Below are 25,107 nucleotides of genomic sequence, written 5' to 3' on the forward strand. Positions count from 1 at the left end.
CATCGCACCGGGCAGTTGATTCATTTCTTGTCCTGTCTTGCCAGGCAGTCATCACATGCCAGCCTAGTCAGACCCCCGGTCCAGCCCAGCCAGGGAAAGTGATTTTCTTTCCAGTCTATGCCATAAGTTCCCTGGGACAAGGTCCCAGAATACCTTGTTTCTTATAAACTCTGTCATGCAAGAATACAACACATTCTTGACAATTTTAGTTTATTGAACCTCTTGGAGTCAAAAGACTGCAGTCTGTAGAGAGGATCATAAAGTTTCAGAATCATCAGACAATCTCCATTCTGCTTTTTCTTTGTTCAAAAAAAAGAAACCACATGTATTGATCTCTGTGAGGTACAAGGAAGCAAAGGGCTAGATTTTATGAGACACAGATAATTGGGTCCTAAAGACCAATTAAAGCTAGGAGACCAGCAAGGACACATGTCAGAGAGATCAGGTTTGAATCCCAGCTCCAGTACTGACCATAAGTGCAACCTAGACTAATTGGTTTCACCTTTCCCAGTTTCTATTTTCCATGTACAAGATGGGGATAACAGCACCTGTGTCCCATAGAGGATGTGGGAATTAGAGATGATGCATGTAATCAACAGCTAGAGTGTGCAGTGGAGAGCAGCTGCTCAACAAGTGATGACTATTCCTATTATTGTTAAGTTCAGAAGTTAAAAGATCCAAAGCAGTTGGGACTAGCACTGTGGCACAGCAGGTTAAGCCGCCATGTGCAGCACCAGCATCCCATATTGGTGCCTGTTTGAGTCCCAGCTGCTCCACTTCTGATCAAGCTTCCTGCTAATGTGCCTGGGAAAGCAGCAGAAGATGATCCAAGTAGTTGGGCCCCTGCACTCATGTGGGAGACACCGATGAAGCTCCTAGCTTTGGCCTGGCCCAGCTCTAGCCAACATGGCCATTTGGGGAGTGAGCCAGCGGATGGAAGATGTTCTCATTCTCCCCGCCCCCACCCCATAATTTCAATGCTCAAATAAATAAATAAAACTTCACAGCAATTACAAAAGTGGTTGTAAGTAATAGTGCAAAATAGTTTCTGAATTAGTGGTTTGAAGTGTAAGGGCTCTCTGCCCGCAAATGTGTAGGAATATTGCCTTTGACAGGTGAGAGAACACTGAGGATGGAGAGAATTGAAGCAGCTGCAAACATGTAGCCAAAGGCAGGGCCAAGATTTGAACCTGTTTGCTTTCTGCAAGGTAACAGTTTCCTGTCTGGGGACCGAGAGCTTCCATTCAGGAAGAGGCGAAATCATGAAACCAAGGATGGCTGAGAAAGCTTCAGAAGAGGCGACAGTACCTTCCCTGAACTCATCATTCACTTGCCAAGACTTAGGAAGCACTTACCATTTGCAAAGAACGGTTCTGAATGAGACAGATGAGATCCTGTCTTTGTGAGGTTTGTAGAAGAGGATTTGATGAGCTGAGGGGAGTGACAAGAGAAAGGACATCTCATATGTGGAAAATGTGCCTTCCACTGTAAAAGCCTGGCTTGACTGCACACACCTGCCTAAAAGGCCACCACCTTCTTCTCTCCAGTTGTCTGAGACCACGTCTGACAGCTGCACCCCGCTCCTTGCTTTGCTTGTTCTGGTTTGTTGACTGTCCCTTTGTACCTTGCTGTTCTGGTGTTCTCCCAGCCACTGAGATGGTCATCTCAGCCCACTCTGCTGTGGCCCTCCAGGTCCTATTCTTGCCCCAAGTAAGAGGTCCTGAGATCACGTGATTCCCAAAAATTTCCTGGGACTCATTGCACCTGAGGTGATCTCCATTGATCCATCATTTGACAAGGGAAGAAAACACCAAGGATCTGTTGAGAGAATGACTGAACCCAAGTGCTGGAGTGAGAATGACTTAGTTTTGCCTATTGATTTCCACACACACACACACATACACACCCATCAACTTCTGAGTGTGGGCCTGTGTATTAGATAAGGCTGCACTTCCCTCCATTATAATGAAAGCCCCCAAGGCAGAGATTGTTGTCTGGTTCACTAGAAGATTTCAGCACAAAGCAGGCCTTCAACGAGTATGTTCTGAAGGAGGGAAGCTTTGCAGCACACGGGGAAGCCCTTTCTAGGGAGACAGCTGCTTGGACTGAACACACTTTGATGAACCTGCCGCTTAGATGGAAGGACGCCTGCAGGGCTGGGTGCCAGTGGATGCCCTGGTTCCTTGAGGAAGTGGGAAATCACCATTTCTGATGAAGAAAGGGTGGGTTTGGAAGTCACAGGAAGAAAACATTCAGGGAGGAAGAAGGTGAGAGCCACACTGAAATCCACTTTGGGCAAGAATCTCAGGAAGAGAAGCCCTATGACAGCCATTCAGAAAAAGCCTTGGGAGGGGAAGACAAGTGTCTAGCAGATTTTCCCAGATTTCTGAGTGTTGTGTGATGTGAACTTCCTCATACAACCCCCAACAGGACCACTGGTAACCCCTACACTATTTCCTACCATGTATGTGCACGTGGAGTTTCAATGGGTAGGGCACAGAGAAGAACTCAGAGAGCAAGGCAGGGACAGCTGACATCTGGATTCCATCAACAGCCTGTGGGTTCTGATGCAAACTGCCAAGACCTGCCAGGGGCCACCAGTCAGTGTTTATGAAACAGACTCTGCCATGGCCCAGCCTGACTCTTTTTCCAGACTCTTCTATGTTTCCTACTCTGCTCTTGTCTACTGCCATTGGATCAGGACAGGCAATAAGGGTCCACTTGTCAGATGACTGACAGGTGTGAAATGTTTATCAATTGGATCTCAAGTTTAGATAGTTCTGCAAATACATTCCAAAAGACAATGATTGCTAGCCTGTGCCTTAACTTGCAAAGAGCTGCTCTCTGCCTGTGTCTTTCTGCTGGCTGGACTTCTGGCCAGCCTGCAAGGGTTTCAGAGTTGGAGCTTTCCTTTTTGGCAGAAAGAGCCCCTTCCTGCCTGGGATATAATCAGAACCTGGATCGCCATCATATAATACCATGTCTATTCTTGCTTAATGCCCTGAAATATGTGTTCTCAAAAGAGAAGCCTAAGGACGTTAGCGTAACCCTTTGAGAGCCAATGAGGAAGAGCGCCTTCAGAATCTACTTCGGTGAATAGCTGGCGACCTGCCAGCCAGGAGACCCTGCAGCATATCTCTGTGTGCCCTGGGACAGAACACCCAATGGCAACTGAATGGACTAGTTCAAGGGAAAAACCTTGGTTTGATTATAAAAGAAGTTGGAAGCAGGCATTTAGCCTAATCATTGGGAAGCCTGTGTCCCACACTGGAGTGCCCGGAGTGCCTGGGTTGCACTCTTGGCTTTGGCTCCTGATTCCAGCTTCCTGTCAATTCACATATTGGAAGGCAGCAGAGATGGCTCAAGTAATTGGGCATCTGTCAACCACATGGGAGGCCTGGATTGAGTTTCCAGCTCCCTGCTTTGGCCCCCACCCAACCCAGGCTGTTGTGGGCATGCGGGGAGCAAACCAGCAGATGGGAGTGCTCTTTTTCTCTCTTTCAAATAAAAAGTAATGTAAAAAATCCACTTTTTTTTAAGAAGAAGCAAATATTGAATTAATAGGCAATCTGGGATACAAGATTTATTACCCGCTCCCCACCCCCTCATGTAGTATCTGCGTGTGAGGGGTTGTGGTCTGAGATAGCTTTCCCATACCATGAGCTTTGGGATCTAGACCCTGAGCCAGCAGTGCCCAGCTGCCTATGAAGCCTTCTCAAAACCCGTGCTTCAGACTCATCTGTGTGATCTCAGCTGCAACAGGGACAAAGAACCCTCCAGGGATGCCGCTCAGTTTTCCAGGTGTGGCCAAATGAAGTCCCCTGCTGGAAAAATGGAGCGTCATCCCCAGAAAAAACCCATATGAGACCCGCAAGAGTGTCCTGCCTATGTTCAAACTTGTAAAAGCTACTTTTTTCTGTCCTTCTGGGAGTGACTTTAAGGAACTTCAATTTTCCAAGTAGGCTGTGTGCAACCAGATTATGACACTGTGCAGACTCGGTGCAGCCAGGGCGAGGGACACATGTAGATGGCTGGTGGAGATCCCACTTTGCACACAGGGATCCCAGAGCATGGGCTCAGGGTGAATCCAGACAGTGGGGCAGTCTTCATTCCTGGGTTGCTGGCGCTTTCTTGTATTACAGCCAACACACAGCCTGTGCTGCACTGTCCATTCCAGCCAGAGGCCTTCAATTAAAGTGCATCTAACCCCGTGACATCATGTGTTGGGGGATATCTTCAAATCCACCTGAGCCCATTTGACTGCTAGGGAAACCTGGCCACCCATTAAGCTGGTTCCTGACTATTCTGCTCAAAGAAATCAATCTCACCATCCCCCCTCTTCTGCCAGAAAATACCTTAGTTTTGGGTCTGTTGGGTTCATCTTTGTTTCCTTCTTCCCCTTAATGTAGGACTCCATTTTCCATTTCTGAGGACTTGACCGCCACATTTCACTGTAACAATGCCAAATCATTACAACCACAGCCTTGGGTAAGGACTTCTTCCAAAGAATTTAGGGAACTCTTTGGTGATAATAATGTGTACTGGGCAGTTACCACATGGTGGGTAACATGCCTTATTTGAGTTATCTCATTTAATTCCAGCAAATCTCACAAATCAAGCTGTCGCCTGAGATTAAGAAAGATTTAATATCTTGCCCATATTTGCATGGCTGGTAACTGATGGTGTTGGAACTCCAATACCTTATTTCTCCGGTTCCAACTCCTGTCTGTGGCAAAGAGGGGCTGCTGCCTCTAGGAAAGTCCTATGTCTGTCAAGACAACTGAAGGTGAGTGACTTGCTTATTAGGTAAGCTCAAAACAAGCTCAAGCCAGTGGTTCTCAGCCCTGTCTGCTCATTAGAATCACTTCAGGAGTTAAAAACAAAACAACGCCCCAGCTATATCGTTAACAATTCTAATTTAATTAATCTGGGTAAAGGTGCCAAACTTAGTACTTTTCAAAAGCTTCCCAGAGGGTTCCCAGAAACAGCCATGTCTGTCCCTGTCTCCAACCTAGGGAGCCAGACTACCTCACAACATCTGATACTCGAGGTGGTGCAGCTAGGAAGTGGTGGGGGCTGGCAGTTAGGTCACCCCACCATCCACAGCGAGAGCCGAAAGGGTCTGGATGCTTGGCAGACTGGGAGAGTATGATCTCACAGGAGCACCGTTACATCCGGGCATGGGCAATGCCCGTTCCTAGCAGAGTAAGCGCTCAGTGAACGGTAGTGGTGGGAAGACAGCTGTCATAGTGCTGGGACACACGTTTTTTGGAACTAGTCCAGGTCTCACAGCCCAAAGCCAGAACCTCATCAGCCATCACATTTGTCACACACCAACTTCACACACGCGCACATACAGCAGCATCTTCACACCTACGTATGCATCCAGGAAGTGGACACTGCTGCAACATTCTGTGTGGATAAGCCATGATGACAGATAAGTGAGGCATCGTGCGGTTATCAGTGCAAAGGATCACAGTTTGCACTGTCAGTCTGAGTATGCAGAGGTCCGCAGCAGGACAGCCTCCAGCACAGAGGAAACACAGAGAGGAATCTCTTACTACTCACTTGCCTAATCATTTCCACTTAACACACAGTGAAAGCAGAACTTTGTGACACAGTTGCCCTGTCTGGGTAAAGGTTCTGCTTTTTCTGGAAGATCTTGGAAAAAAGAAGAAGAAGAGGGAAAAAAAAAAAAACCCAAAACCTTGGCTATGAAGGAGGGAGAGCTTCTCAACCTGTCATTCACTCAGCTAGCTTCTGTGATCAGTTTCTCCATCTGTCTGCCGTTTATCCACATGCTCACCACTGTGCTGAGACTGAGACTAAACACCAGCTAGAGGTCGCGGTTCTAGGTTTTACAGGCTGCATTTATTTGCAAGGCAGAGGTTGGAGATTTGTCTCAGGACTGCTTATGCATAGCATAAGTTCCTGGGTTTTAGTCTGCCTATTTAGAATAGCTTAGGGGGGCTGATAACTATTTTAAAGAATTGAAGTCCTGACCTCTATAGCTGACTTCTTGGCAATTCTTGCACTCTAAATTTAAAAATTTAGCGTGCCTATACTTCCAGGAAGACCCCTCATGAAGAAGAAGAGACAAATGAACATAAATAAGTGCAAACAAATTCACTCAAGAAAGATCTGCTATTCAGAACAATTGGTATAGGGGTTCCATTGTGTGTGAGTCTTTCCCTGCTGGAGGAACTTATCAGGAAGGCGTTCACTGAGCTCCCATAGTTTGCACATGAGAAAGTAGCTCTGATAGTTGCCACCAAAAGATAGCATGGCTCAGAGAGGTGCTCAAGGAATGACTGCCTGCTGATGACCCATTTCTTGCTCTTCCTCTGCTCTTTTCTGTCATTTCCCCCATGCCATCCCCTACTGTGTCTCCTGTCTTCTACCCAGGTTTGACCAGAGTGTGGGAGTGTATTCATCAGTTTCGTATTACCATGACAAAATACCTGGGGCAAGATACTTACGAAGAAAAACATGTTTATTTAGCTCACTTATTTTGAAGATTTATTTATTTGAAAGGCATAGTGACAGAGAGAGAGAGAGAGAGAGAGAGAGAATGTTTCATCTGCTGATTCACTCCCCAAATGCACCTTACAGCCAAGGCTGGGTCACCACAACAGCATAGCACTGGCATCAGCTCAGCTCTAGTGAGAGCCCTCTTGGCTACACTGCAGGTGGCAATGATATCAGGGAGTGCCTGTGGAGAGAGAGAGATTATATCACCCAAACAGGAAGCCAGAGCAAGCTGGGTGGAGCTTTTACAATAGCCCTCAAAAACAACCAAAGGATTGCATGAGAGAGGGCAGCATCCTCAATCCACTCAAGGACCTCCTACGGGGCCCCACCTACAGCCCTCACACTGCCACAATGGGACCTAGCTCCCAACACATGGAATTTTGGGGGAACACTTATATCCAAAACGTAGCAGGGAGGCAAGGAGCAGCCAAGGAGTCTGCCTTCCTTCCTCCTTACTGTAGGCAGCATTCCAGGCTGTGGTCTATAATCCCTGTGGATCAGGTCCCACAGCAAAGACTAGGGGACTTGCAGCTTCTTCTTCCAGAAAAATGGTCCCTCGAATTCCACATTCTTGTCCCCTCCTCCTTCTCCTCTGAGGCCTGGGAATCACACGGGTTTCTGCTATTGGTCATTTTAGGGTCTTCCTTGGCTTCTGATGGCTCTTCTGCATCTTCACTGCATACCCAATGCTCTGCATTCAATTCCCTCTGCTTCAAGTACTCTGTTTGGAGCCTGACTCTTATACTGGTTAACTCTGTACTCTTGAGGAAGCGCCTTCCCTTCTCTAGGCTTCATTTCCTTAATTGTCAACAAGGTCAGACAAGTCCTTCCACAGTTCTGCTTCAGCTTCCTGCTGCACATGTGCAACCTGGTTGCACTAGGCCACGTCGTTTTACAATGTTACTGATTCTATTTATTCCTTTAGTTGAAAGGCAGAGAGACAAAAAGACACACAAACATACACATTTCCCATTTCCTGGTTTATTCCCCAAATGCCTGCAACAGTTAAAGTTGGCCAAGGTCAAAGCTGGTAACCAGGAACTCAATCCAGGCCTTCCTTGTAAGAGGCAGCTACTCAACTACTTGAACCATCACTTTCTGCCTCCAAGGCTAACGTTTTCATGAAGCTGGAATGGGGACCAGAGTTGGGACCACCCAGGCACTGGGAGCATTCCTGTGTAGTAACCACTGTACTGAATGCTCACCCCATAATTCTTTACAAGCCTCTTGAGAAACAGTTTGAATCCAGGCCCTGAAGAGGCTTCTAAAATGCCTCCCACTCGACTAGTAAAATTTGTACACTTTCTGAAATTATTAGAAATTATATCATTTTTGACAAATAAACTGTTATCCACACACAGATAAAGTGGAAGCCCAACAAATGTTAATCAGGAGAGAGAGAGAGAAAAGGGGAGTGGGGAGAGAGAGAGAGAGAGAATGCAAGGAAATGCAAATATCCTGATGTGAAAGACAAGGTAACCACTGCTTGGAAAGTTTAGTTAACTTGCAAAGTGGTAAAGAGACTGCAAAAGCAGAAAGATCTGGGGGATTTCCTGGTTCTGTCACTTTCTAGTTACATGGAATATGACCAAGTTGCTTAATTGCTCTTGGCCTGTTTCCTCATCTATAAAATCTATCCCATATGACTGTATGGATTCATAAGCTAATGCATGCAGGAAAGCTCTTCATAGTATGTATTGTTGACAATTATCACAAAAGCTCACACAGTGAACGTGTAACGGAACCTCTGATTGGAACCATGAATGACTTCAAAACTTGTTCCTCCAGCACTGGACTACTTCTATGAGGCCACATGTACAGCCATCTCTGCTCTTCCTCTCAGAGTCCAGTTCTAGGAACTACCTGCTGAATCACTCCTGACATGGATACAGCAATGAGCAACATGTGCTTCCAGTAGGACCAGGGAGCAACTCTTAGGACACAGGTAGAGCCACCAGTCCTGTATTTTCTACCTCAAGCTCTGATAGAGAACTGGCCCATAGCAGTGGCCTGGCACCAGGAGTGATTTGGAGGTTCCTGGGGTCATGCATGATACCAAGACAACAGTCCCATTGCAGGAAAGAACTTAACACTCAATATTTCAATAATTCAGGAGCTAAGTGGAGGATTTTGGAGGGAAAGCAGGTGGGAGAATGGGTAGAGTGCATGGGGCAGTATTGGCAGAGCCACAGATTTCACTGGCTTTCTCTTGAAGATGGGTGCATCTTGGAGTGAACAAAATATTTTTGATTCCTGGCTGCCTATAAAGAGGATCCTCTAGCTGTTCTCTCTGGGAGGCAGTCTGTTGGGTTTCCCCCACTTAACAATAAACCTTTTCCCTTACTCAGGTGTTTGGTGTGTTTTGTGGTGGCCTTTCCTTTCCTTGGCGCCGTGACTTGGATCCAGGCTCTCCCATCAACTTTGCTCTACCTTAGCTGTGTTGGGATCCTGGATTTCTGCCAACCATAAAACTCACCCCCGGATCTCCTTCTTCGACACTGAATGCTCTGCCATTTCCATCTATACACCGGGCCTCCAAATTCTGAGGTAAGACGTGGAAGTTCTCACGGCAATTGCTACTACAGGTTGTGGTTCTACTCTCTCATCTCAAAGTCCTGGTACTGGGCACCACAACCTCTACGGACACTATGTCTGGGCAACAGTGGGTGTGGGTGACAACTCAACTTCGTTTCCCTTCTCTGGGCTAAGCCCTGGGCTCCAGTGGGCTTGGGTGATGACCCCTACCCTCTGTTCCCATATGCTCTAGTCAGATGGCTGTGATCTTGGGGATGCCTGGTATCCTCCAGTCTTCCTCTATCAGTCGCCATGGAACCTTCTTCATCCTGCATTCTGTCTGATCTTTCTCTCGGTTCTCTCCTCCCTTGACAACCTGTTAAAACAGCAAGTTTAACCCCAATATTTTGGGATCTCTACCACGTCTATGAGCGTTTGGAATAGTGGAAGGATATTTAATATGTCTAAGCCTTCTAATTCCGCTCATGTCCTCTGGCTAAAACTCTCTTAACTTCCAAAGCTCTTGCTAAAAAGCCAAAACTCTGGCTCTCACTGTCTCACTCACTGTAACTCCCCATCCCACCCAGGAATTCTAAGCTCCTGCTCACCCTTATCTCAGAACCATCCCTTGTCCAAGAGGTTCCTCTATATATTCCAAGCCTTACTTAGCTTATTTGTAGGGGAAAAGGCTATTGAAAAAAAGAGATAACTTGAATGAGGGAATTTGAAACTGCAGTTTACATGGGCAATAATGGATGCACCAGCACTAGAAATGAGTCTGGTATTGACTGCAATGAAAGCCAGGTGTCAGCACAAAAATTTCAAAACTTACCCCTACCCTTCACACTCAAATAAGTAAAAAATAGTTTAAAAATTAGGAGAGAGAGACAGATGACATTTTAGACATTGGCATTGGCATCCTATACTGGAGTACCTGGGTTCCATTCCTGGCTCCAGCTCTTGACTCTGGCTTTCTGATAATGCAGACCCTGGGAAGCAGCAGGTGATGGCTCAAGTAATTAAGTCCCTGCCACCGACATGGAAGACTTATATTGAGTTCCTGGCTCCTGACTTCAACCTCAGCCAGCCCTAGCTGTTGTGAGCACATGATGAGTGAACCAATGGATGCAAGATATCTCTCTCTTTCTCTTTCTCAAATAAAACAAGAAATTGAAAAACAAGTTTTTAAAGCTTTTCTCTGGTCTCTGAAGATGCAAGGCCTCAAAGGTAAAGAGCAATCAGTTTGCAGCATTTTGAAGCACAATCACTTATCTACTAAGGTCATTTTACCCATAGTGGACAGCATCATCACCATTTGACTTGCTTATGCAGTTTGCTGACTTTATCTATGTCCTTATTACCCTCATATACTGCTCATGACAGTCAGGAACTGGAGAGAGAAGGCTCAAAAATAAAGAAAACCTTAATGGGTCCCAAGGCAAGAGTTTAAGTCAGGGAAGTATAGCATTTTTTAGCAATGTTTAGACTACTATTTTCTACCAGTCTGCAAAGTAAATTGATCTTTCCCCTAGAGAGAATAGGAAGCCATGGGGGATGGAGAGGAGAAATAAACTGGGAGATAGAGAATAGAGAGAAAATTAAGGGAAGCATTGTCTGAGGAAATAGTCTTAAAATAGCAAACACACATGTCTTCAATCAAACTATTCCAAATGCCTCTTTCTCTAGGAAGACTCCTGGTATTTCTGGGACCATTGCTCTCTTCTCTAAAATCCATGATCCCCTCTACAGGTCTTCATTGTCTATTGTATTGAAAGCATTAGTTTGAACATTAATCCTCACTTTTAGATTCTGAATTTCCCCCGAATAGGAAAATGTATCTTCCTCCTGTTGGCATGGCCTGTGCCTCTCACTGTGCCTGACAGTAGGGTCTGAGTGTTGATTGCAGAGTGTGCTGTGATCCTCTTATTGTATGCAGGACCCTGTGTGTGTGAACGACCTTGTGTCAGTATTGGAACCTGTTAATGTGGAGCAGGGAAGGCTACCATGAAAAGGAAGTGATCTAACTCATCCAGTTAGATCTTTCATTTTCCCTGAACTTTTTTAAAATTATGTATTTGTTTATGTTGTTATTTATTAGAGAGAGAGAGAGAGAGAAAGAGCGCGCGACAGAGCTCTCCCATCCATTGGTTCACTTTCCAAATGCCCAGAGTAAGCATTAGAAGGAAGCTGGTGTTAGGCACAGGCACGGTGCTGGAATTCAATCATTCATTGAATGAATTCAATCATTCCATACCAGACACTCCAATATGGGATGCAGGTGTTCCAACGGCTTCTTAGCTGCTATGCCCAATGACTGTCTCTCCCTGAAGTTTTTATCTTTGTGGCTTTTACTCCTCCAGGAATACAAGCTAATATTGTCCTGTGCCATATTCACATTTTAAGGATCAGAAAAATATTCTGAAATGTGCTCAAAGCATGAGGATTATTTACAATCCAATCCTAGGGGAAGCACAGAAACAGACGCCGCATGCATTGTTGTATCTGCAGATGCACTGGGTGTACACACTCATTCCTGTGGCACACTCTGAAAGGAAAATGGCTGATGATTTAGGATGGTGATATTGTTTGGTTGTTCTTTTTCAGAAAAAAAATTGCTTTTATTATGTTTACTATGTTTGTATAGAGATAAATGAAAATATGCAAACAACTATGAAATGGACACATCAGGAGAGAGAAGAAAACAAATATTACACTTAAATATCCAAACTTTCTCAAAGAGCAAGTGATGCTTATCTCTAGCGGCACAGAAAAGAACAGATTCTTTAGAATACCACAGCACCTGACTATGAGAGAATACAAAACACAGGAAATTCACATTCTCTCCTCCCTTTGGGGTTGTGAACCAGGATTTGTTCTTGCCCTTTCAGCAACTCAACTGTGTCCTGGGCAGGGAGAGAACAAGAATTTCATGATCCATTTCTGGCAGATGATGTGCCCATTAGTCATTCATTTTCTCTCTCTCCCTCTCTCTCTATCTCTCCCCCCTCCCTCCTCTCTCTCTTCTTGTCTCCTGTGAAATAAAATATGCTATGTTCCACAATAGCCCCTGGGAACTTAGGATGGCAACAGTTTAATGTCAGTTAGCCTGGTTCAGGGTGTGAATCTTGTTGAAGATCAAATGAACTCCATGGAACTACTGTGGTTGCTAAGAGACATGATATCTTTAAATGTCAATTATCATTCTCCTCAAAATAGCTCAAAAATCATCCAGTGTTTAAGCCTTGAAAGTTCCATGATATGTTAGATTTAGAAGACATGGATTAAAATCCTGACTTAATGATATGCTGGCTTTCAAAAAAACATTAAGTGGTCTGATGTAACCATTATCTAGCTGGATGAACTTGGCTGTCTTCTCCATGAAACTCATTTTTCCTTCTCTGTTCAAAGGGAGTAGTGGTAGGAAACAATTTTTTTTTAATTTTTATTTATTTTATTTCAAAGGCAGAGTCAGAGAGAGAGAGAGAGAGAGAGAGAGAATCTTCCACGAGCCAGTTCACTCCCCAAATGGCTACCCAGGGCTAGGCCAGGGCAAATCTAGGACCATCCTGGTCTCCTACATGAGTGACAGGGCCCAAGTACTTGAGTCATCATCTGCTGCCTACCAGGTTCATTAGCAAGAAGCTGAACTGGAAGCAGAGTACCTGGGGCTCAAACCAGCACTCCAATATGGGATATGCAGACATCCCAAGCAGTGGTTTAACCCATTGGGCCACAATACCTACCCCCAGGAAACAATTTTATAAATTACAAAACAGGATAAATATATTGGTTTGAACTAAACTTACACATTAGATATGAGAATACATTGTAAATGGCAAGGGCATCAACACATAAATTATTATCAGAGGGATTCCTGCTCCTCTTTGCTTATATATTATTTTTCTGTGCTTGAGGTAGATATTGCAATCTACGAGAGGTGAACAAGAGGTGATCTGACATCATAAAATAATCTTTAGGTTTTAAAAAGGAATGTAGGAATGATTTCTCAGTTAATTCTTCACTTTACAAAATGATTAACAATATTCTATTATTACTATACAATATATATTATCATCATTGATGTTATTAAGGACTCTTCTATCCTAGATCATTTTAAATGTAATTTCATTCACAAAATGTTGTTTGGAGTCTATTTGCAAAGTCTCAACTATTACAGCACACCAAGTACATGCTAGTTTTCAAGTACACTAGTGAACAAGGCTTTAGAGACAAGATAAGACAGAATTACTGCTTATCCTTCTGTGATATGTAAATGGATGCCTCTACTGTGTACCTGTTGGCATTGACCCTGGAGCCTAGTCACAGATATAGGTAACCTTAGGCTCTAGGCAAACAGATTAATCTCTCCATTTGGTCTTTTTGTCACTGAGCTTCTCTGTACTCATCCTCCAGGCTGCATCTCTCACGCTATGCATCTGGGGTCCCCTAGGTGCCTCCCAGCCTTTGCCCAAGGAGCTTTTGCCATGGTTGCAGTTAGGTGTGGTGCTGGTACACTCTTCTGAGCTCATACTTGAATGAATTCTTGTAGTATTCCTCCTGTGTTTCTGTCCATAGCCATCCTTCAACATAACTAAACAGCAGCCACTTGAAATGCAGCTGTTTGTACTTTGGGATTAGACAACTACAGCTCAGAACCTGACAGTGGCCAATTACTCACCCAGAGACCAGAGGAAGCATACTTCAATCTCTGAGCCTTGATTTTCCTAGCCTATAAGTAGGTATAATAATATCTATCACATACTTTTAATATTAAAAGATATACCATTTAACATGGCGCCTAACATAACATAGTGGCAAGCTCTCAGTAGGTTACGAATGTCATTGCTGTTATCATCATTATCATCATCATCATCATTCATGTACAGGCTAAACTTAGAAGAACTATGATCGGCCGGCGCCGCTGCTCAATAGGCTAATCCTCCGCCTAGCGGTGCCGGCACACCGGGTTCTAGTCCCGGTTGGGGCGCCGGATTCTGTCCCGGTCGCCCCTCTTCCAGGCCAGCTCTCTGCTGTGGCCCGGGAGTGCAGTGGAGGATGGCCCAAGTGCTTGGGCCCTACACCCCATGGGAGACCAGGAAAAGCACCTGGCTCCTGCCATCAGATCAGCGCGGTGCGCCGGCCGCGGCGGCCATTGGAGGGTGAACCAACGGCAAAAGGAAGACCTTTCTCTCTGTCTCTCTCTCTCACTGTCCACTCTGCCTGTCAAAAAAATAAATAAATAAAATAAAAAAAATAAATAAAATTTTTTTTAAAAAAAAAGAAGAACTATGATCAAGTAAATACCAATTTAGTCCCAGTATAATGAATGCACAATAGGATTTTGTAGAAAAAATTTTATGCATGTTCACATACAAATGTATATGATGTTTTCAAGGACACATGGATAATTATCTATACTCACATAGAAAACTTGAAGATGACTACTTAAATAATTTCTTTTTTACTGTATATGATATTTTACTGTATATGATACTGTATATTTTAATTTGCTATAGATTTACTTACAAAATACTTTCAGCTTGGATTAATATAAAAGCTAAATGGGATCTGTATTCTTTAAATTTTCATCATCAGACTTAGAGAAAAGGAATGGCCTCAAAGCAGTTGAGGGACAGAGAGGAAAATGAAGTCCATGTAGTTTACACATCATGGTGCAGTTCATATATGGAGAATCAAATGCAGCTAAAAAGAAAATGAAGGATGAGTCACTAGTAATGTTCAAAAATTATTTTTAATATTTATAAAAATAACTTACTGAGTGAGAGATCAGAAATTTTCCCATAGCTATGGAAAGAGCCAAGAATGCTAACCTGGAGATGGGAAGACTTGGATGGCTATACTCTTATTCCTTGAAGTCTAAAGGGCCATCACATAGAGGAGGACATTGTTCCCAAGGGATAAGCAAGACCAATAGAGAGGAACAAGAGACCAACTTGGGCCCAACGGGAGGAAGGATTCTTAACCATTTGGGTGGCTCCATAATGGAATGGATGGCCTCTGACTTCCCTAGTTCTCGATGGGTTCAAGCAGGAGCTGAATACCCATGTCTCTGGGTGTAGAAGGCACTTGATTACAATGGCCTCTACATTTGAGATTAACTAAACTTTTACCAAGATATCAAATTTCTGTGCTTTGTTGTCTTCAACATTAAGATAGATATAATATCATTTGTCAATCCAATCAAATGGGTTTCAAAATGTAAAAGAAATGGATTTCACACATATGCAACATAAATAGATATCATCTTTGAACACTGAAATTACAAAAATATGGAACAAATGAATTTATTCTCAACTTTCTGAAATAACTTTAACATCAGCTATGTAGGAGAAAAATCTATAAAAATACCTTTAAATTCTTTAAAGTCTTTTAAAGATAAAATGGATCATCTCAGAAACATGACAGAATTATGCATGGTGAGTTATATGATCCAAATATTTCATACATTTTGATGTATAATAATGAATCATTAATAATAATACCATAAAAGTTCCTATTTTAAAGATATATATGCTATATTGATTGTAAAAGCTGTCTTTGAAACCTTATATTTTCTTTTTAGTATTCCTATTTTACAAAAGAGAATATTGAGGTTCAGAGAGATCAAGAAACACGTTTAAGGCCATCCAGCTGAACACAGAGCTAACTCCTCAGCCCTTGCTCTTTCCACTGTGTCATACTTCTTCTCAACCACTTCCTGTCTTGCCTGAACAAACACAGTTCAGCAAAATGCACAAGCAAAGATGACGTGCCACTGTCACACCTCCCAATTAAACCCTATAATTTCCAAGTCTGAGTTGGAAGTCCTTTGGCTCTGCATTTCTGTCTACCCTGCCCAGGAAAATGTTTATTTTGAGATGTGCCTGTCAGAATAGCTGGATGTTTTTGCTCACCTAGTTTGTACATGGACAATGATGAAAGTGAAGGTATATAGTTGCTGCCTCATTTCACAGCTGAGACTGCCCCTGCACCCGTGTCCAATGTGGGGTGTGTTTAAAGGAAAATATTGAGGCTATTAGTAGGGCCAAAGAGGCTATAAATAGAGCCTTGGGCTTCAGCCAGCTCAGAGTGTTTATGTTTGTGGGTTGCGCTGCAACCATTGTTGGTAATTATAGATGCGTGGGTGAGGATGGGTACTGATGAACAGTTCCTCCTCCTGGTTCCCTTTTTGTCTGAACTCATAATCCCATCATAAGTGTCCTAAGGTCCAGTCACTGCTGTATTTCCTGGCGAAACTGAAGTGACTTGGGGTGGGGGTGAGGGTGGGGATAGTAGAAGATGTCAAGGTATCTCATGTCACCATTTGGGTCACCATCCGTGTACTCAATGCTTTCTTTGAAAGAAATACTGTAATGTAACATCAAAAGAAAGTTGCTTTTTCTCCCACCTGTTGATAGTACATGCAAGATTTACCCTGTGTAACAGCAAAGCATGTTCCACAGTCCCTGCAGAAAAATGTGTACAGAGGACTCACAGCTCTCATTTAAGTGATACTCTCCAAGGGAATTTGGTGGAATTAAAAGTACAGTAAATCATTGTGATATGTAATGCAAACTCTGAAAGAGCCACACTCTTCTTTGGTAACCCAAAAGTACATGCCATCTTTCAGCAGTGAAGAGGGTGGTGTCACTTCTTCCTGCTTTTCTCTAGAATCGTTAGTGTGCCAAGAGAAAGGGTTGGATACAGCCCAAGAACATTCCCTAAGCTGACCGTGCAGCCATCAGAACAGTCAGGTATGTCTGATACTATTGAAGTTGGACTGTGCCAAAGATACATCAAAGGAGAGAAATCAAGAAAGAAATGCTGTTGCCTTAAAGGTACACACTTTGGAGAACATTCCTTCCCACTCTTCAACCTTACCTCATGACTTGGGGTGATAGCAGAAAGTCAACTAGTGGGAAAGACAACTAGGAACTTCTGGGGGAGTGATCTGATTCTACCTTACGTACTTCCATCTTGTCCTACCTTTGCCTTCACTTGCCTAGTTATCAACCTCAGAGATTAAGTCGGTATATGTTCAGCATGTTTGGAGGACTGAGATCACACAGTGCATGAAGCCAACAGGAGAATACCCAGGTAGTGTCCAAGGACAAGGTTCCAAGGTCAACAAAGCATATGTCAGGTTATCAAGAAAGAGCCAGTGAAAAGAGCCCAGTCACAAAAGGCCACACATTCTATGATTCCATTTAGATGAAACTTCCAGGATAAGTAGATCTACAGAGATAGCAGATCAGTGCTTATCTAGGGTTCAGGGGCATGGGAAGTTGGATAGTGAAGGCTAAGGGGCATGGAGTTTCTTTTTGGGGTGCCAAAAACATTCTAAAATGAATGTGATAATGAATGTACAACTCTGAATATATGGAAAGCCGTTGCACTTAAATTGAGTAAATTGTGTGGAATGAGAATGATATTTCAATACAGATGTTAGGAAAAGGGGTAGGAAGTAATACATCTGGAGCGTGAAGATGTAGAGAATCAGAAACCTGAGGGTGTGGAACAGTGAGACAAGGAACACTGACAGTTTGCATAGTGGTCCTGGGCAGGGGTCATGGTGTTCCCAATAGAGGTTTCAGGCTGTTGTAGCTACAATTCATGAGTTTGAAAGTAACTGAGATGGGTGCTTCTATAACATAAAAGGCCCCTAGAGATCACGGCAGGATTATTATAGTCTGCTGCTTCCATTCATTCTAAGGAAATGAATCTGTCTAAAGACTAAGCCTAGTCATTTTGGTGATCCCCCTCCTGTGATATGATTTCAGCTATGGAAAAATTGAGGGCTTCTCATTTCCCGAGGTTTAGTTAGAAATTTAGTTTGTTCACTGTGATCCTTTGGAATAATTGCTCTTCTGGGTTGCAGCATGTTCCTAACTTATATTTTAGTAGGATATTATTCAAAGGCTCTTCAGAGTTTGCCCTCATGGAGTAGAAAAGTGGTTTTGGTTATATTTAAGAGAAAATCAAAATTACTCCAGCATTTCTGCAGAAAGTACTGAATGAGAAGCTATTTGTACAAGGTCTAATTTTATATACATTGACTTGAGATTCCATGTAATACATTGCATGACCCGGTTTCTCCACACCACTCCATCCTCATCTCTGCCTGTCTTACAGAGATTCAGAGCTGCAGCCCCAAATACAGCCCCACATCTTTGCTGATGTCATTTCCTCTGACTGAAACACACTTGCTCCACTCCGTGCTTCACTAATTCCCACTATTCTTCAGGAAGCTTTCTATGAATTCTCACTGGTCTCAGATTCCTTCTCTATGTTCCCTTAGTATCCTGCTTATAGTCTAGCAATATTTTCACTGCATTGTAATGGAGTCACCTACCTATCTATTTTTGTCCCCTTGCTCTAGAAGTTCATTAAGACTCCTCACAGTGTCTCTCTGTCCTCAACCCCTGGACTAGTTCCTGGTGCCTAATATATATTCTTGATAAATGTATACTGAACACCTTCATCGCAAAGAAGCTATATAGTGGTCACTAAGAAGTCTAGCAAAAAAGAAAAAAAAATTAATGCCACCCTTCTTAAGCCCTAATATGATCCCAATTAACTGGTCCATTTAAAAGGACCAAGGAGTGGCAGGTCATTCTTTATGCTCTCCTTAAATATTTGCTAAACTAATTATATATTTATATTCTCTGACTTTCATATATCTAACTCCTATAGAGCCAAAATTTTCAATATATTAGACATTTTTACCACTAAATTGTTTCTGCACACATTGAGTTCAGTTGTTCATTCACTGACACTGGAGCTTTCCCATACTGGAGCCCCACAACTGTGCACTTTTTTAAAAAGATTTATTTGTTTTTATTTGAAAGTCAAAGTTACACAGAGAGAGGAGAGGAAGAGAGAGAAAGGTCTTCCATCTGCTGTTTCACTCCCCAATTGGCTGCAACGGCCGGAGCTGTGCTGATCTGAAGCCAGGAGCCAGGAGCTTCTTCCGGGTCTCCCACATGGGTGCAGGGGCCCAAGGACTTAGGCCATCTTCTACTGCTTTCCCAGGCCACAGCAGAGAGCTGGATGTGAAGTGGAGCAACCAGAACTAGAACCAGTGCCCATATGGGATGTCAGTGCTTCATGCCATGGTGTTAACCCGCTGCACTATAGTGCTGGCCCCAACTGTGCATTTTTATTTTTTAACAGCAGTGCCATCTTGGTAATGGATGGTTCCTGTAATTGTCTAGATACGTGATTGTATTTTACAAAAATGAGTGGGAAACAGAAAGTGCTGATATTAGTGAAAATAAGTAGAGAGGTCTCATCAGTTTAATAAAATTAAGATAAAAATAGAGATCATTAGGTGTTCTATAAGCGGCACAGCTTTATATCAACCAGATGCTCAATGGAGCATGGGTTGATTATATGTTCAATTATGAAAAAAAATCAAAGAGCACAGTAAAATTCTGGAACTATATTGTCAGGTACAGTATGCAACGTAAAAGGCATGGTTAGCATTTTTAGAATTTTTTAAAAATTTCTGGGATCTCTTTCACCTCTGAACCAAATAGCATCCAAGTCTATTGCTTTATATCCATACATTTGATTTTCATGTTTTCAAGAATACACTATATATCAAAGCAAGTGGTGACCTGTGCAGTATGAGAGATTCTTAAAGTCCTTTTCAACCCCAAAAAACGTTAAGAAGAGTAACACTTTAAAAAGAAGTAAAAACCAACTGTGAACAAAATTCAAAGGTTATACCTTGGTTATAGCCTGTTGCTAAATGATTAAAGGCATAAACATAAAAGTCAGTTACAACTATATTAGACATAAATCTTAACTTTGCCATGACATAGCAATGTATTCTGACCAGATTGTTTAACCCTACAAACCTTAGTTTCTTTGTAAACTGTGGATAATAGCATTTGCTCCATAGGGTAACTACAAAGTACCTATGAGTTACTATTTTCAGTGCTTGATATGTGCCTGGTATTTTCTATGTGCTTGTAATACAGAAGCTGTTTTCTAGGAAGTAAGAAGGATTCTGGAAGAAAGAATGGGAGGAGCTTAAACTTGGCCTACTTCACAGACTATCTAAGGCCCCACTGGATCCTGAGCTCTATTAAATGCGGAAACACTTAGACTTCTTGTACTGCTCCCCGTCTACCCACTAGGTCATTCTGGCTTCTGATGGGTGAGTGGGAGTGTGCTATTTATTCACCTAATGACTTCTTCCAAGTTAGAGAAGTTGGAAACCCTAACAAGTGTTCCGCCCATTACTTCTTTCATTTCGCCACCTCTGCTCTCAGAAAGGTGTGTCTCCTCTGTTACTGTCATAGCTGCATTTTCAGTTTCCAGTTATTTGAGGTGCCAGCTATTTGAGATCAGTGGTTATTATTCTGTAATTATATAGTTACAAGGACCTGGTTTTAGAATATGCTTGGAAACAACACAGGGGAAGGCTAATTCTGTATGGTGGACACACAACTGGCATACATGCTCATCATTTGCTTGCCTCTGATATGGCTATGGCTCTATTTGCATTTTAACAGCATTTTTGTCTAAGTTCTTCTTTAAAGGTTTATTAGGGTACAATTACTTTATTCAATGCTGTTTAACATTTATTAGTTATTAGTGTTAGCCTCTGTATTAAAAACATCAGGAAAGCTTTGTAAGATTGCCTCGGATCTCAAATGTCTTCAGGTGTAAGCCCAGTTACAGCAGAGGCAGAATCTGAACAGGGAAGGGAAGAGACAGCAAAATCATGGAGGAAAATGAAAGAATGAGATGGAAGAAAAATATTCAGGACTTTAATGCCAAAGTGCTTTGCCTGGGTCCTGGAACACAGTGAGAAGTTCTCAGTGTTAAAAATCCACCTTTCTTGTCCTGTCAGTCTACCCTACAAAAGCTTTCATACAAAAGCAATAGTTCTCTTTTGAAGATTGATTCTTTTGCAGATTTTTCCTCCATTTCATAGGCAAGCCTATGTATTCTCTATTGGCACTGCCCTCTCACATGCATCCCCTCCACTCCCCTCTGCCTCCTTCACTATCCCATCTGTACCTCCTCTGCCCTCTGAGGGCTGCCTTTGGCTATGCTTACCAATTGCCCCCATCCTGTGGGTACTCTTACTCTTTACCTCACTGCCCTTCCCAAAGCATGTGACACCACAGACCAGTCTCTTCAACCCCAAACCCTCTTCTCTGTTTTGGCTCCTTCCTTTAATGGCTATGTAAGTTGATGAGCTAAAGGACCTGTCCACGGCTTCCTGCTCTTCTCACAGGACATAGGCATCCTCTCCCCATCCTCCGCACCACCTACCTGCAAACATCCCCATGTTTTAGCTCTCTTTTGAGCATCAAATCACATAACCAATTAAAACCAGTAGTCCTTCCTTATATGTGACTTTCCAGGGTTTCAGTTACTGTGGTCATATTGATCATCTAACATCGCTTGTTTCCTTACCATCTATAGTTACTCAAGCCAGAATTCTGGGTGTGATTTTAGATTTCTCATTTTCCTTTAACTCTCAGCTTCACCCCTCTACTACCTGTCCATGGACTCCTGAAAATGCTGTCTTTCTCTAACACTTCCATGCTCCCACTGCCTTCCTTGCCAATCTTCACATCTTCCTTGAATTATTCCAACAGCCTCCCAACTCCTTTTCCTGCCTTCTTTCTCACCACTTTCAAGCCCATTCTCCCTACAGCTATCCATGGGACCTTTCCAAAATGAAAGTCTGACAAGGGTAAGTCAGTGGCTCCTATTGCTTACATGATAGAATAAAAACCCAGCAGCGGGACCTGCAAGAGCTCTGTGATCTGGCCCTCTTTCATCTCTACTCTTCTCCCTTCCCTCTCCTTAGCTTAGACCCTTGACATCAAGTTTCTGTAAGTTCCCCAAGGCATCATGCTGTTCCCTTCCTTACATTTATAATGTATTTGCATTTCATCCCCCAATGGGATAATCCTGCTTTCCCACAAAGACCCAGAATTTTCTATCTGTCTTCTCTTACTTTCCCACCCCCTCCCACTCCTCTACACCTCCTTGAGGATCAACCACTTTCTCTGATGGGCTGTGTTCTTTGTGAGGGATCTACCACACTTACATGCCAGTTTTTCCACTAGACTGTGGGATGATCCGTTATTGGTCTTTACTCTCACTCCCTGCCCCCCGCCAGCCCAGTGCACAGGTCCTGCCATCAGACAGGCAGAGAATACAGCATTTTGTTATCCATTTAATCAACCGGAACTGAAAGCCCGAGAAGCCACCTTTGACAACTTCAGTTTCAGTCCCAGATGCTCAGTCTAGGCAGCCTAGAGCAGCTTCCTGGGCTCTTTGCCAGTTCAGAAAGAATCTATCCAGCAATGAAGCCATGCACTGTTATTTGCTGAGCAGGAGTTAACAGAGATCCATAAAATTAAGAGCAAAAACAAAAACAAACAGTGATCTCACTAATAGGGTGGCCGTTGTTGCCTTTTGTTCAACCCCACACCCTCCAGACTGTGCATCTTTTTTTTTTTTTTTAAAGATTTATTTATTTATTTGAAAGTCAGAGTTACACAGAGAGAGAGAGAGAGAGGTCTTTCATCTAATGGTTCACTCCCCAATTGGCTGCAATGGCCAGAGCTGTGCTGATCTGAAGCCAGGAGCCAGGAGCTTCTTCCATGTCTCCCACATGGGTACAGGGGCCTAAGGACTTGGGTCATCTTCTACTGCTTTCCCAGGCCACAACAGAGAGCTGGATCGGAAGTGGAGCAGCTGGGTCTCGAACTGGCGCCCATATGGGATGCCAGCACTTAGGCCAGGGCATTAACTCGTTGCACCACAGCGCCGGCCCCAAGACTGTGCATCTTAAAGGTCATGGTCATGACTGATCCTTATCAATCAAAGCATCAGACAGAGAAAAAAAAAATCCCACTCAGGGATCCTGTGAGACACGTGGGTTTCAAAACATTGCAAATCGTTAAGTGAGTAATGTTAATGTGATCTCAGAATAGTAAACACACCCCCACAAGGATAATGATATTAGTTGCATTATCTATAAAGGAAACAAGAAAGAAAGGCGACATTTGGCTGTAAGAACCAAGGGAGATGTCAGTACAGTAAGTCAGCTTCCACCAGGACAGGTAGATTGTGTTTTCTGATTCCCTTTGCTCCACAAGACCCCAACACGAGCACCCACATTCCCATTGCCAATCTTTTCTCGGGGTAGGGTGTGTGATTTGGGGGAAGTGAAGGGAAGCCAGGAGACACACATAGAGGAAGAAAACAGGGGCCTTTGTTTTCTAAAATTGTCACTCACTTTGATTGGGAAAGAGTTTCTTAAGAAATGTGAATGTCCTGCACAGGAAGTAACCCTTCGTCACATGGTGAATAATCAGCGGCGTGCTGGTCAGGGATTGGTTTTTCCCTTCTGTGGTTGAGAAGATGGGTCCAGGCAAGCTTGGACACCTTCCCTAACAGTCTGCTAGCCACATGACTGCACCCAGCACCTCTCCCCTGATGTGTGAGTACCCTGGTCCCATTACTCTAGATGCACATGGAAGACTCACAAAGGCAGAGAAAGAGGTTCTGCACTTTCAGAGGCTTCCCACAGAGCCAGACCAATGTCTCTCCTAGCCCAAATGTCCTTTTCCAAACTGAAGCAGCTTGTAGATTCTTAAGATTAATGCAAGTACACAAGATGTGATTTCTTCTCAACCTCCAGCTCTCTTGCCTTTGCCCCATCTACCCCTGATGCCCAGTTCTTCCCTAGAACCAGCACTTTAAGGGTTTCTTACCCTGAAAGAAAATAATCAGAACAATTAATTCACTCCAAGGTACTGGCAACTCTTTGTAACTATTTAGATGACAGGTAAGTACTTTACCCAAAGGAATGAATTTCTAATGGTGAAGTGTTTGGCCTTATCATGAGAGCTGGTGGGATTTTCCAGTGCTTATTATGTCCACAACATCGATCATGACCATTGATGACTACTAACAAGCAGGACCCTGGTCCCTGACATGGGGCTGGTACTTTCATCATGGCTATCAAATTGCCTTTTTGCAGTGCCTGTTTTTTCAAATGCACCAGGCAGAATACATTATACCCCAAGGGTCCTTTCCCCCTGTCCAAAGATACTGAGCATATTCCCACTCCATTTAGGACTTCTTTGCCAGAGAAGGCACAGCTGGAGGAGGGTTAGAGAGATTGTCATCATATGAGCCCTGAGATGTGCCAGGTTTTAAGATTCAAGACTTACAATGGATACATGAAGGACCTTATTCATTTATTTAATAATCATTTATTAAGTTTATTAAATTCCCATTGGTTTTTCCATTGAAAAAGTTGTGCCAAAGAGCCAAATTAACAAGGTCTCTGCCTCGGTAGAGTTGCAAGCTGGAAATTAGTTTAAACTATTTCTGTCTGACTGCAGAAAGCAGAACTAGGACAAATGGGTAGAAGTCCCAGGGAAGAAGATTTCTGTTCCATGCAACATGCAACCAAATATGGAATGACAGCATCCTGTCCCTGGAGGGTTCTGAGAAGCAGCTTCATGCCTGCGTGTTGCTGAACTAGGTCTACAGTCTTCAACTATCTTTTAGGATATTTTCCAAGGAATATCTTTCCTGCAGCTGCAGGATATAAAACAGTAGAGCTGCTGAAGCCGAAGTGGTAAGTGTGGAATTTGAAGTTCCTGAATGTCCCTCAGCCCCCAAAGCCTAGTTATCCACAAACCTCTGGGTGATCCGGCCACAGAGCTCCTAGCCTATCCAGATTTTTTTTTTTTTTTTTTTGACAGGCAGAGTGGACAGTGAGAGAGAGAGACAGAAAGGTCCTCCTTTGCCATTGGTTTACCATCCAATGGCCACCGTGGTGCACTGCGGCTGGCGTACCGCACTGATCCGATGGCAGGAGCCAGGAACTTTTCCTGGTCTCCCATGGGGTGCAGGGCCCAAGCACTTGAGCCATCCTGCACTGCACTCCCTGGCCACAGCAGAGAGCTGGCGTGGAAGAGGGGCAACTGGGACAGAATCCGGCGCCCCGACCGGGACTAGAACTCGGTGTGCCAGCGCTGCAAGGCGGAGGATTAGCCTAGTGAGCCATGG

The 25,107-nt window shown here is 43.5% G+C and overlaps 1 protein-coding gene across 9 annotated transcripts in view; it reads right to left on the reverse strand.

The window, feature by feature from the left end:
• The window catches only part of LOC127484203 (uncharacterized), a 256,632-nt gene that overhangs the window by 64,821 nt on the left and 166,704 nt on the right, over nucleotides 1–25,107 (reverse strand). For 6 of the 9 annotated variants that reach the window (XR_011382413.1, XR_011382412.1, XM_070057710.1 and 3 more), the window contains one exon: nucleotides 14,572–14,748. The exons of 2 other annotated variants lie outside the window; for them this stretch is intronic. Coding sequence is in view for 5 of the 7 variants with exons in the window: in XM_070057710.1 (XP_069913811.1) it covers nucleotides 14,603–14,748 (146 nt within the window). In the remaining 2 variants the exon portion in view is untranslated. Of the gene's footprint in view, nucleotides 1–4,423; nucleotides 9,422–14,571; nucleotides 14,749–25,107 lie in introns of those variants that run through there. One more of the 9 variants, XM_070057709.1, reaches the window with a different exon arrangement.

The sequence above is a fragment of the Oryctolagus cuniculus genome, chromosome 15 (genome assembly GCF_964237555.1).
Source record: "Oryctolagus cuniculus chromosome 15, mOryCun1.1, whole genome shotgun sequence".
NCBI lineage: Eukaryota > Metazoa > Chordata > Mammalia > Lagomorpha > Leporidae > Oryctolagus > Oryctolagus cuniculus.